Source organism: Thermobia domestica, chromosome 9 (assembly GCF_964235325.1).
Source record: "Thermobia domestica chromosome 9, izTheDome1.hap1.1, whole genome shotgun sequence".
NCBI classification, from domain to species: Eukaryota; Metazoa; Arthropoda; class Insecta; order Zygentoma; family Lepismatidae; genus Thermobia; species Thermobia domestica.
This window is the reverse complement of record NC_137462.1, coordinates 283,448,078-283,461,884: the sequence shown is the minus strand read 5'-3', so window position 1 is coordinate 283,461,884 and position 13,807 is coordinate 283,448,078. Positions and strand designations below refer to the sequence as shown.

At 33.7% G+C, this 13,807-nt stretch overlaps 1 protein-coding gene across 4 annotated transcripts in view; it reads right to left on the bottom strand.

Moving 5' to 3' along the window:
• The window catches only part of LOC145660733 (uncharacterized), a 47,159-nt gene that overhangs the window by 12,054 nt on the left and 21,298 nt on the right, over positions 1-13,807 (bottom strand). The window contains exon 2 of one of the 4 annotated variants that reach the window (XR_014126869.1): positions 786-872. The exons of 1 other annotated variant lie outside the window; for it this stretch is intronic. Coding sequence is in view for 2 of the 3 variants with exons in the window: in XM_081726138.1 (XP_081582264.1) it covers positions 3,793-4,006 (214 nt within the window). In the remaining variant the exon portion in view is untranslated. Of the gene's footprint in view, positions 1-785; positions 873-1,928; positions 4,007-8,601; positions 8,812-13,807 lie in introns of those variants that run through there. 2 more of the 4 variants (XM_081726138.1, XM_081726139.1) reach the window with 2 other exon arrangements.

Here is a 13,807-nt window from a genome sequence, read left to right as displayed (position 1 = left end):
TTCAATAAACAAAGACATGGAAATGGAGATAAATTATATGAAACACCAAGAAAATGCAAACTTTTCGTATTTAAATACCTAAACAATGGTAAGATACTTGTCTTTCAATATTCTTATTCCACCTTAAATGTGAAGTATATCAGGAACTCTTATGTTATAGTTTGTGATAAACTGAAGGCTGATACTATTGTGTTATTATCTGAAATATTTTAATAATATGCAACCGAGAAGTATCGAGAGGTTTCGATAGTGTTTCTATTCTCGAAACTGGAGAATATCCTCTCTTTCACTATCTAAAGTTGTATCGACATTAATATATACGATATCAGACTTAAATGAAATACATACCAAGATATACGTTACACTAGGGAATGAACATTGATTGTTATAAGTAAAAATGTAGGTACGAGTCACTGAAGATGTTAATGTCTTTTATCTTTAAATTTTTCACCAGAAAGTTTAGAAATTGGGAGCTTTATTCTAATAACAACCACCAGAAACTATAACTATAATGACAGAGAAAAACGAAAGGTTATAACTATGTTCACACTTTTGCACAAAACATGTAATATACAGCAATATATTCATCTCTACTCATGTTTTTTCAAATCATCAGAATTCTTTGAGACTTCAAATATTAATCCTCATTACGATCCTAATATCTATTGAAACATATCTACGTGCTTATATGTGAACAACGTTTAAGAACATCTAGAAAATAAAGCCTTTTGAGAAAAGGCGAGTTCTCAATTCCTTGTAACTTTTAATCTAGTTATAACAAGTACCTGATATTACGATTGTAGAAATCGCCGCTAAGGTAATGAGGCTATGCATTCCCTTTTCCTTCTTTGGGTTATTACGGATAGAGGCTTCTGAAATTTGGAAAGTTCTTATGCTGTAACGTCCTTAGTTTGCAACACATACAAAGAAGTGCACTATTTTAAATTTTATTTAACACGTAGAACTTAAATTTGTAATAACCTGATGTAATGCCATATACAAGAGAAAATTAGATACTGGAGTAACAATACTGCTATTGCTAAGAGTGTTTAACAGTGTCTCCCATGAGTTATTTGCATCGTTAAAAAAATCAGAGTTTTTTGCTTATTACTTTAAAAGTTAAAAGGGTACGTCAAGATAAATGCAGCACTCTGTACATTAAGAGTGTGAAAGCAACATCGTATACATTATATTGCAAAAGGCAGCTGAATTGTCTGAAAAAAAATTTCAATATGTTGAGTGCCTACGTACAGCTGGATAATTTTTTTTATCACGTTAGTATTATTAAAATGGGTATCGTAGCAAAATGAAGAGGATTTACGATATAAATCATAATTATCTCGTATGTCTTATTTCTAAGGGAGTGAAAGCTTAGGGTAAAAGTTTATCATTTAAAATAAACTGTTGTGTGCACCAGTGTTTGCGGGCATACTTCTCAGTACGTAAACTTAATATTCAGCTTGTCTGTCATTACCTCTAAAAACGAGAGAATCGCTTGAAAATAAATTTTACACAGCAGTTAGGACTGTCTCTCAGCTGGCTCTTTTACTTTTGTCTTTCCTTTTTTTTTAAAGTCATTAGAACGATGTTCTTATGAGTAAGAGAACGGCTTTAAAATGTACTCAAAAACGGTATCTGCCGATCGGATTATGTTAGAAATCACACTTTTTTCCTCCAGACTTTTTAGTCATATTATTTGTTTCTTTTCTGTGTTATTACATTACAATGCTCACAGGATAACATTTTGCGGACACCGTTTAGTATACATAATTTTACGGGCCTTATACTTTTCTGAACAAAGGCTTAAGAAAGTAAAAATTATACTATACGCCTAACGTTCTTAAGAACACTCAATATTTATAAACTCTTATAACACCGAAACTAGAAAAGAAGTTCACATTTAAAATAAAGCTATAGTAAATATCTTTTTTTTTCCGTGTTCCGAAAAAAGTACGTACTTTGTTTATATTATCTTGGTTAAAGTTCTTTTTCTTTATAGAAATGCGTCCTGAAACTGGCCAACATTTCATTCCAGTAATAAATAAGATACAAAGCATGACATATCTTCAAACGGGCGATACGCATAAGTTTACCCCCTTGAATATATTGAACGATCTGTGAAATAAAAAACTTAAGTTACGCATCGGTTTTATGAACATTCTGTTGCAGTGGTCGCACCTTCGTGATCAGTTTTGTTCGCTCGCTATAAATAAACTGGTTGAGCAGACGTTTTTTAAAGTATACATTACGAACAAAAATGTTTAAATATTTGCAAGAGCCCTGACGTTTATTTGAAATTTTGATAGTAATTTACACTGTATAATTCCAGCTGCAAATGTTAAACACTGAAAAATAGAACATACAATTGATAGTTAAACACTAGTATGTATTCAGTACTTTACGTAGCTCATTCATCTTATGATTAACCGAACTTGTAGGCTCATATTCTCAGAAATAAAGCTCTTTTACTAGATATCATCCTGGACTAAACTAAATTACCCTTTCATAGGAACCTGTTCAATATTCTCTTATTGCTTTTACTTACCAAACATCCTACATATATATTGTTGAAAAAGACATATACAATTTTAATACATAATAATTTTACGATCTTTACTCACTTACCTTAGACAATTCTATTTCATTTTTCTTGTAATAATATGTGATCTCTTCGTATTGCGAAAATCAATATACCTCTCGTGGCGTAAATTTTCTTTTGTGCAACTCACGACAAGGATAAAGGTGAAGGCATACCAATTCACACAACTTCTGCCAAATATATGCTACATTGCTAAAACTATTTAATCTATGGCTGAGTATCAACCTGATTGCATGTATTACATGAGTTATGACTAACAATATCTAAGTTAAATAAGTGAATATTGTTTCAGAATATAAAACTATGACTTCCAAACTATGCGAATTCAATATCCAAAACTTCAGGTAGAACATCTGTCATTACTAGTTGCAACAGAGTAACAAGATCAAAGATGGATCTGTTTCTTGAACACTGAGTTCATAGAAAAAAACATTAATGTCCATATCTTACCCCATTCATTCTACGTACATACACGTAGAAAAAATGTTAATTTGAAACACTTCCAATTGGAATAGAGGATCAACGAAGGACATAGAAAATATCCTTGAGACGCTGAATCTATAGCAAAAAAAAAAAAAAAAAAAAATCTCAACATCTCTTGCAGCTTTTCTCTATGGAATATTATACCGGAAGTACCCGTAAATTAAACCACTTCCGTTTCGGATATAGAGATGAGGGTTGTGATGACACATATACGAATGAGAAGTGGTATTCGAAAAAATCCATTTGTGTTATTACCATTGGGTTTTATGGTGATAAAATTTGAAACTAGAAATGAAGAATTTGAACCACATCTGATTTCAACAGTGGGTGGAAGGATTGAACTTATTCTTGGCAGACTAAATCAATTGAAAAAACGCATATCGACCATTTACCGTTTATGATCTATAGAGATAAGTATTGAAACGAACTATTTTTCTGTTTAGGTGGAGTGTTGTCGATAACGTGCTATCCTTTATTGAGGAGCTGCAAAGTTTGTAAAAAAATAGCTTCTCGCTATTTGTTATCATTTTTGTATTATATCGATAAAGATTGAAAACATAAATGGCTAATTTATCCACTTCCGGATTGAATAGTTTCAATGGTTAAGATGGAACATTTTTTTTTTGGAAACCTGACTTGTAACGTATGATCTTCCATGATTACGTTATTACTCTTACCTAAGTCTTTTTCAACTTCTTACATTATAATTTTTACTTAAATTTGGTAAACATGTTAAGATGGAATGTATTAACTTTTGCTCCTTGGTGTACTTGGAGTATATATCTACCTACGTAAGCTTCTATTGTATTGCCCTCTGGTGGGAATTTCCATGGTTTCTGGTCTTCGTCATCCATGACCAGGTTAGAGGCTATGAAATCTACTTGACCTACGGGAGCAAGTTTTTTTCTTCTTCGGTAGCAGCGCCTAGTAATATGGGTTGTTTGTTAGTGCTATATTTTGGGTGAAAGTGATATACAGTAATCCATTATTCAATTTGGTGCTCCACTGAAAATAACTTATTTAAGCGAAAGCATTATTAAAAGTGTTGGTTTGCTAATTGTAACTTCGTGTCGGCATTAGAAATATTTATCAACCATATGCCCTACGTGATCCAACAGGAAACGTAAGTATTGAACTTTTTCGTCTTCTATAATTTAACTATTTGCTTTCACTAGTCATTTTGCTTGCTTAATTGATGTTTTTTAATTTAAATTTCGTTATACATTACGTACTTTCTTTGATTTGTTGTATCACGAGGTATTTCGGGTTTGTAATCCGTTCTTCCGTCTCATCGAAGTACGAGATAATTTAACCAGTGTAGAATCATTAAAGTTAATATAATACTATTCTGGCATGATACCTTCGATTTAGAGCATTTTGTTGTTCTTAAAATTATAGCTGGATTATTATTTTTTTTTGTATCGCCAATTTTGTTGAGATATTTGTTACAAATATCCCTCACCCATTTTTACAATGTTTGAAATTATCACTTAAATCAAAATTATATTCAAACCTCATATAAATTATTTCACAGTAACAAACCATTTATTGCAAAATTTATTCATGTATTTTCAGTGGACAGACTTGATTTATAATTGGTGTGGGGGAGACGTTTATTAATATTGCGTATCTCTCTCCCTGATGTAGGTCTTATTGTGTTATTTTATTTAGCACTCAGTCTCACATTACACATTTCATGGCTTCTGATTTACTCTTTGATCGTGTGTCTAATTATCGCTCTAACTTTCAGTCGTACAATTGTGAAATTTCGAGAAGCAGCAACATTAAGCTATTTAATAGGTCATACGCTTATGTAAATATATTTATTGTTGCCTTTCGTACAAGGTTTCATATGCAATATTGATACAGAGCGCATTGGAAGAATTTTGTGCGTTGTCTCTCTATTTATATTGGTTTATGATTTTGACAAAATCTAAATTTATAACATTGTTAACTATTCTACCTATGGATCGAACGAATAGCCTTGAAAATACAAGTGTTGGTGACCCTAATATTGTCATAGACGATGAGGTCAGCTTACGAAATGTTCAAGTTTCTGTTAATACTGCATGGACTGTACATTTTACGGATGGTCTGACGGACGTGAATACTTTGATAAACCAGTTGCGAAATGTAACATTGGATGTACCAATAGATCTAACCACGAGCTCTCAAAGAGGGGATATCGAAAGGGCTTCACAAACGAAAAAGTTGATATTGAATCCTTGTCTTGCTGTTAGCCGAGGTACTCCTGTTATGCTATCACAGCAGTTGCATACACCTACAGAGTCACAGTTCATTACGTCGCGCGACCTGCTAACACCTGGTCATCCCTCTTCCTCGTTCCACGTGAGGAAAGAAACAGAAAGAACTTCGTTGCCTTGTTATAGGAATGTTTGTTTGGGACATGGTTTTAACGAGGAAAGCAATGTTTTTCCTATAAAGTCTGATAAGTTGTATCATTCTGTGGCATTTGTGCCCTTCGAATAAATTATAGCTACACTACCATTATGTAATGGTAATAATGAAAAAGTGTTGTGTGAATGGTTATTGGGCAATCATAGAATTAAAAATGGTATTTATTCATCTGATGTATTTATGGCAGCTCTTGCACGAACTGAGGGTTCTTTACGTCAAGTGTTGTTACATAATATTGCCGTAAATTCTGATTGGGAAGTGTCTTGACTCGTATACGTGAACAGTTCATTAGTAACACGGGGTACGTGTCATAGAAAAGAGATTATTTAGAACGGTTCCAAAATAAACATGAAAATATTATAGATTACCATTACCATTTGTGTGATACCCATCACTTATTGTTTGGAGCTCACGATCCAGACTCGCTTTTACATTATATTATGAATGGCATGCACCCAAAGTTAAGATATGGAATTTTTCGGTATCGTTACGAAAATAGTTTAGATGAACCGAGAGAGGAGTTGTTACATTATCTTAACTACCAACGGGTTATATTAACGTATGAACAGTCATATCAAGATTCGCCGCAGAAAATTGTCATTTTTGTTCTGGTGCGCATAAGGTAATGAACTGTCCAAATAAAAGGTATGCGGAAACGGCTAATAAAAACCTTTAACAATATAAACATGAAATTAGTGATTCATCTAATGAACAGTGGCGTAACGGTATGTGTGGTGGTAGAAAAAAGATGCAAGACCAAAGGACTCTTGCTATTTTTATGAAAGTTCGTATCTTCGGAAGGGAGATTGAAGGCGCAATCGATAAGTGTTCGACCGTTTCGTTAATTGATGATGGATTAGTGTCGAAATTTGAACGATTTCATAGTGTAAAGCGTAAGAACGAAACCTTTTCAGGCATGGGAATAGACTGCGTGACTAAGTTTACTGTAAGATCAGATTCATCAATGCGGGACCTCGGGGAAGTTTTCGAGCAAATCGATGACGATGGAAATATTAGGCCTGTGTCGGTTTTCTCTCGCAAAGTTAAACCTTCAGATTTTTATAAGAGTATTTATAATTTAGAATTATTAGCGGTGGTTGAGAGTATTTAACGTTTCAAGTTGTATTTACATAATAGATTTGATTTACTGATTGATAATCAAGCTTTAACGTTTGCATTAAGTAATGTAAGACAAATGAAAAAGTATGGAAGTCTTATTGATAGACTGTCTTGTTTTAATTTTGATGTAAAACACCAATCATCTGTCCAAAGTATAGGTGCAGATTTTGTTTCACGTGTCCATGATTCCTTCGATTTTGATACTTATCAAACATCGTTAGGAAAAGAGGACGTAGATCGAAGTCTAGTTAATATTAATATATGGGATAATCCAAGTACCTCAATTTCCATAAAGCGGCACCAATTAAAAGATCCGGAATGTTCTCCAATCATAGAGCGTCTACAGAAAGGGGAAGAAATTAAAACGTATAAACTTGTCAATGGCATCTTATGGAAGGCAAAAAAAGCTAATGTTCGACCATATAAAATATATTCCTGTCTCTTTTCGGCCAATGATTATCGATTTATATCATAATGATCCTCTGCTCGGAACTCAATTAGGAGTAAGGAAAGGTATAGCTAGGATATCTAGACGTTATACCAGGGAGAAAATGTGGGAGGAAATTAACGCCTATATAATCTCGTGCGAGTTGTGCCAAAAGGCAAAGGCTACAAACACTCGTCCAAAAGGTGTTTTATCTTCTGAAATAAATAGTATTATTAACTCCGAATAGCACGTGAATTCATTGGTCCATTGGTTCGAAGTAAATCAGGACTTATATTTTAATTATAGTGGTTGTTGTAGCAAATTCTTGATGCTTGAGCCACTGAGAGAGATAAAAAGTTTTTTGGTTATTAAAATTCTGAGGAAATTAATAAATGGACACCAATATATTCATCGTTTGGTTCACGACGATGCTTCAGTGTTTACTTCACAAGTTTTCGTTGATTTTTTGTATAGCTTGGGAATCCGAGTATGTATCTTATCGCCATATTTTGCTGCTTCTAACTCGTCAGAACGTTGCATTCGTGGTGTTACGGACGTGGTAAAAATATTCGTACATAATAAGCAAGATCAATGGAATACGATGTTGGGGGAGATTGACTTTTCCTTTAATAATTCTGTTCACAAAGAAACTAAAGTCTCTCCTATGCAATTAAGATATAATTATAACGTTAATGACTCATTAGATGTTAGATTGAGGCTCGACAAAGTATTTGTATCTAAACCTAAGAGGAATTTATTGGAAACAGCAATACAGAACATTGAAAGGGCTTGACACCGTCGTAAGCTCTTATATGATAAAAATCGAACGGCTTCAGATTTTGAAGTGTGGTGTAAAGTTTTAATAAAATCTCAGATCAAGTAATCCCCCCTGGATAAAATAGAGGTTTATCATTTAGATGGCTGGGCCCGTATCAGGTGTTAAAATACTTAACCCCCAATACTTTATTCCTTCGGAATGTTAGAGATGATCGTGATGTTCGTAAGTCACGTATCTTTAGAACAGAAATTTCGTGAAGCTCGATCAGTAACGTAAAAATTGGGGGTTATCAAGATGGATTAATTCAACATGACGTATGAATTTTTCTAATAAAATTATACATATTGCTCCTCTCAATACTCTAGTCATTTTTATATGTATGCATATATTTCTTGCACGATACTAATTCTACTTTTTTCTTTTCTTCAGGAGGCCTCCTCTCTTTCTTCTGCTTTTCTACTTCTTGTTCTTCGTCGAGATACCTGATTTGGAGCTCTTTTTCTTCAAGTAAACCAGAATATAAAAAAGAAATTGACGTCATTTCTATTTATTAATACTGCTATTGTTGTCTAATGTTTGCAAAATTTTTGATCACAAAAATGAAACTTTGTTATAGTTTATTGTAACAGAAGGTGATATTACGGTATGTAAGAAAATTGATTCTAATGTATTTGCTATTATCGTCTTGGTTACAGTAAGAAAAATCTCATTTTATTTGTTGTGCTGGGTGGGGGTGTAACGTTACCTCTCCCATCTTTACGTTATTATTCTTACCTAAGTCTTCTTTAAATTTAATTTATTACACTGTAATTTTTATTTAAATGTTGGTAAACATGTCAAGTTGGAATGTATTAACTTCTTCTCCTTGGTGCACTTGGAGTATATATATATCTACGTAAGCTTCTATTGTACTGCCTCTAGTGGAATTTTATGGTTTCTGGTCCTTGTCATCCATGAACAGGTTAGAAGCCATGAAATCTGCTTGACCTGCGGGAGCAAGTTTTTTTTTAATTCCTCTTTAGCAGCGCCTAGTAATATGGGTTGTTTGTTAGTGCTATATTTTGCGTGAAAGTGATATACAGTAATTCATTATTCAATATGGTGCTCCACTGAAAATAACTTATTTAAGCGAAAGCATTATTAAGAATGTTGGTTTGATAATTGCAACTTTGTGTCGGCATTAGACGTATTTATCAACCATATGTCCTATGTTATCCAACAGGAAACGTAAGTATTGGACTTCAAACCTCATATAAGTTATTTCAGAGTAACAACCCATTCATTGCTAAATTTATTAATATATTTTCATTCTACAGACTTGATTTATAATTGGTGTGGGGGAGACCGCTATTAATATTGCATATATATCTTCCGGATGTAGGCCTATTTGTGTTATTTCATTTAACACTGAGCCTAACATTACAGACTAGACTGCAGAAATTCACATTTCGATATATCTTACCATTTTTTCCTTATGGAAATCAGTGTTACAACAGGAACTAATGGCAAATTTGAACGACTTCGAGTCTGTACATTTATTGTGACTAGTCACAATATATTGTCTTGATACGCTGAGCCGTTTCCAGTAAACGCTTCTCGCTATCTATGAGCGTGTTCTTTAGCTACAAACGTTGACACCAGAAACGGGTAATTGTAAACACTTCTAGCTTGAGCTAAATTTCAATGGAGGAAATAAATATATTTTTCGATTGGCAAATTGATTGCAGGAAAGCGCAACTTGATAGCTTTTCGCGCTCTTGCTCTAAGAAAGTCAGTATTTAAACTAGACATAATAATAAATTTGGACCATTTTCGAGTTTGAGAATCTTGTAGATAATCATTTTGTATCATATTGAGACGCTGAGTCGTAGCAGAAGACTGCTTCTTCTTATTACATGTTCCGTTTTTTCTTCTATACTAATAAAACTTGAAAAATATATTGAAATATGAAGTAATAGTAAGTTCGAACCGCTTCATGTTTTGATAGAATGTTGTGGATAAACAAGATGTGTTGACCTTAAACGCTAAATTGTTTGCAGAAAGCCGTTCTCCGGTGTCGTTTACGGTCTTCGCTCTGTACGAATTAAAGGCTATTTTGAACAACTTACGGTTCGTATACACGGTTAATTGAGAAGATGACTCAGTTCGAATTTTTCGGAAGTTGAATCAATTATAACAAATTGCATTTCATTATGTCTTACCATATTTACTCTCTAGAAATCAGAATTGGAACTACCTGTGGTAGTAAATTTCAATCACTTCTGAATTTTTTAGAGTTCTGTGGGTTGTGATGTGTTCTGTACACACAATGAACTGATTCCACAAAACCGTTTGCCGCTACCGTTTCCGTCCCCTGGTGACATATATTAACCATAAATGGCTAATTTCAGTCGGTTACGGTTTGAATAGTGATTAGCGGATAATGTGAACCTTGTCTTGAAAGACTGAATTAATTAAAAAATCTCGATATCTCTTACCTATAGAAAGAAGAATTGAAACCGGACATATTAAAATTGAACCAATTCCTGTTTTGAAATTTCAACACTATCTGGTAGTTTTGAGAACAGTTATGTTGTCTTGCAAGACATCTACTTGCTATCTGTTTCCGTTTTATGGCGATAAAATTTCAAACTTGAAATGGCTACTTTTCACTAGTTTTGGTTTGAATAAAATTTCAATGAGATGCTTCATTGATTGGAGCAAGCCGCTTCTTGAGATCTTTTATTGTGGAAGTCAATATTGAAACCGGAAGTAGCAGTAAATATGAAATATTTTCTTTTTCGATAGAATATTGTGAATAGTTGCGGTATTTTGTCTTGAGACCCTTAATTCTTGGCAGAAACTCGATCCTGCTACCTTGTACTATTTTCATTCAAACGCGATAAATGTTGAACCCGGTATTGAAACCGACAGTTATAGTGAATTTCAGCGACAGATGGGTTTCGCAGTGATGTAGATAGTCATGATATGTTGCATATATACACTGGAATGTTTGAAAACACCCTCTTCCCATTATCTGTTATCGTTTCGTTATATGACAATAAACGTTGATAATAGGCCAAATGGGTAACATGGTGGCTAGAGGTTATATACAGAAACAGCAGTGAAAGAAATGTAATTAAAGGTTAGGTTGGGCAATTGTGCAAAAAACAATGTCAATAGTATCATAAAACATTTTGCTGCGTGTGAAAATAAAATGAGAAGCAGGGACACATTCATAAGTATATCAAAGCTGAAAACTCTACAGGTCCCCAATCATGCTTGGAAAGGAAAGAAGGTAATGCATTAACGAAATCAACTGTGACTGTGATATAGAAGGTCTAGAAGAATGTTTAAAACTTCTAACAGAAGAATACAGAAACTGAAATCTGGATTGAATGAACTAAAAAATGAAAACATAGAACTAACTACAAAATTTCTGCAATTCACAAACATGAGCCTAGTGCAAGGAACAAAAAGTAAAAGGAATCCAGAATATATACAAGAATTGTATAGTGATACTGTGAAAAATAACACAGTAAAACAACAGGGGCGGGATAAAACTAGAAATTGGACAACTGTAAATAAAAAACGGCATAAATCGTGCAGAAAACGCAGGTAACATTAGCTACAGATATTGAGGTAACAAATAGGTTTCAGACACTGAGTACTACTACTGAGTTAACATCAGGACAAAATTTTTTGGAGCGCGGGCCAAGAAAGGTCATAAACGGTGTACCAGTGCAAAATAAATTAAAACCAGCTTTGATGGTAAAGCAAGTTGAAGACTGTGATTCAAAAGTGAAGACCCCCAAATTTTCATCTGCAAGGGAATATTCTACTACTCGGAGATACTCATGGAAGAGGTTTCATATTTTCCTGAAAAAAATAAAAAGGTTTGGGTGGGACACAAACACCTACAAAACTTTGATCGTGAAATATCAAAAGAGCTAATAACAGTATGTCAGAAGTGCTTAAAGGACATGAAGAATTGGAACGACACATTGTGTCGGGACAATACGCAAAAAAAGGGTTTATTTTCTGCGAAAAAAGAGTTTTAAGGGACTAAATCCCCCACCAAAAAAATTGAAATTTGAGGCCTAAAAGGCAAGAAAAATTGCACAGAATTGAGTGAAACTATGCGCAGATATTGTAGACGTAAATAGAGATAATTGCGTTTTGTATTTTCCTGGAGAAAAGCGGTTGCGTATATCACGGACCTCTTAAACCGCTTATTACGAAATCTCAAAGGTGCAAATAATTATGCGTCAGAAGTTCTTAAAGACTATGGAGAATTGCAACGAAACTTCGTATAGGGACATTTCGCAAAACAATAAAGGAAACGTGCTTTAATTTGTACTGAAAAACAGTGTTGGTGCCTAGGCCTCCTCCGAAAAAAAGTAAATATTACCGTAATAGTGCAGGAAGTAGTGGACCAAAGCAAATGAAATTGTGGGTAGATATTTTAGAGACCCTATGTAAAATAAGGCCTTTCGTGTTTCTCAAGTGCCCTATCCGTTTTGCTTCAAATTTAGCATATCAACAGCAAACTGGAAATTAATCGACACGTGTTTTTGTTTGTGCGGAAAAACATTGCAAGGTGCCTCCTGAAATGCTATAAGATACAATATACTGTTTGTGCTTGTTGTTGATCTCCCAAATTTGAAGAAATCGGATGGAGACACTTGTGAAACACGAAAGGCCTTATTTTACGTATCTAATATCTACATACAATTTCATTAGCTTCGGTCCACATCTTCCGCCACTCAACGCCTCGGTCCGCTCAACAATTTTTTTCTTTTCATGAAAGAAAAGAAGTCTTACTTGTGAGTAGCTTCTTATTTCTAAAGGAAATTTTGAAATACAGATTTATTCCGCAATTTTCATTTCGACAGAACAAATATATGCTGAGATATTCAGAAAAACGTAAACGCCTGAAAACTAAATGGCCACCTTCCTTTGCTTTTATTAATAATTTTACAAAAATACAGTTTTATCTTCGCAGAAATAAAGTTGTATCCTTGTTGGTTAAGGAATTTACCTCTTCCCGAAATGATAAACAACCCTTTGAAGAGCAAACGCCCTCTTCATTTGAGGACCATATTGCCTCCGCATGGTCATGTGAATCTTACATTTAGTTTGATACTCTGCAATGGATATCCTAAATGTACTGTACTGTACAGAGAAAATTAATATGAAAGCCAAAATATAAACTATATTTGCATAAGGAGTAACACTGAAATAAAAATACAACATAAGATGATAATTCTGGTTTGTCACACAACTCACTAATTATATAGAAACGTCTGCCCTAGTTACACACTATCAATAGTTTACGAATAGAAACCAGACTTGTGGTTAACCTCAGAAGATACCTATATTCCACACGAAATGTTCCAACTTTCATCTTATATCTGTCAATCACTTTTTACAATATTGCAACCAAGAATATGACTGTTTAAGAGTATTGTCTTTGGGCACTAAGAATATATTTCACAGATGAGTATTTTTCTAATCTCAGTATTTCTTGAAAGATACTTGACACATTATTTTTCACTTTTCTAACATAAGGGTCTGAATACCTAATATTTAACTTACTCAAATTTAAACTCCATTAATTTTAGTTACCGGTACTTATTTTAGAACTTTTTCATTCACAACATGAAAATTTTAGATGTCATGTTAGCAGTTATTATATCAACATGCTTCACACTGCAACCTTTCTCTCATTCCAGTTGTTTGGCCATTTTGTTTTCAGACGTTTACGTTTTTGTGAATATCTTAGCATATATTTGTTCTACGAAAATGAAAATTGCGGAATGAATCTCTATTTTAAATTTCCTTTAGAAATTAGAAGCTATTGTCATAATTGTTATATGCATCACTTCTACTCTTCTAATAGAAACAAACACCATACCCCTAAGCGTTAACGGACCAAATGTTCTTTGGAAGAAATGTGCTTTGAACTAAACATCTCTGGACGAAATGTCCGTTGGACCAATTG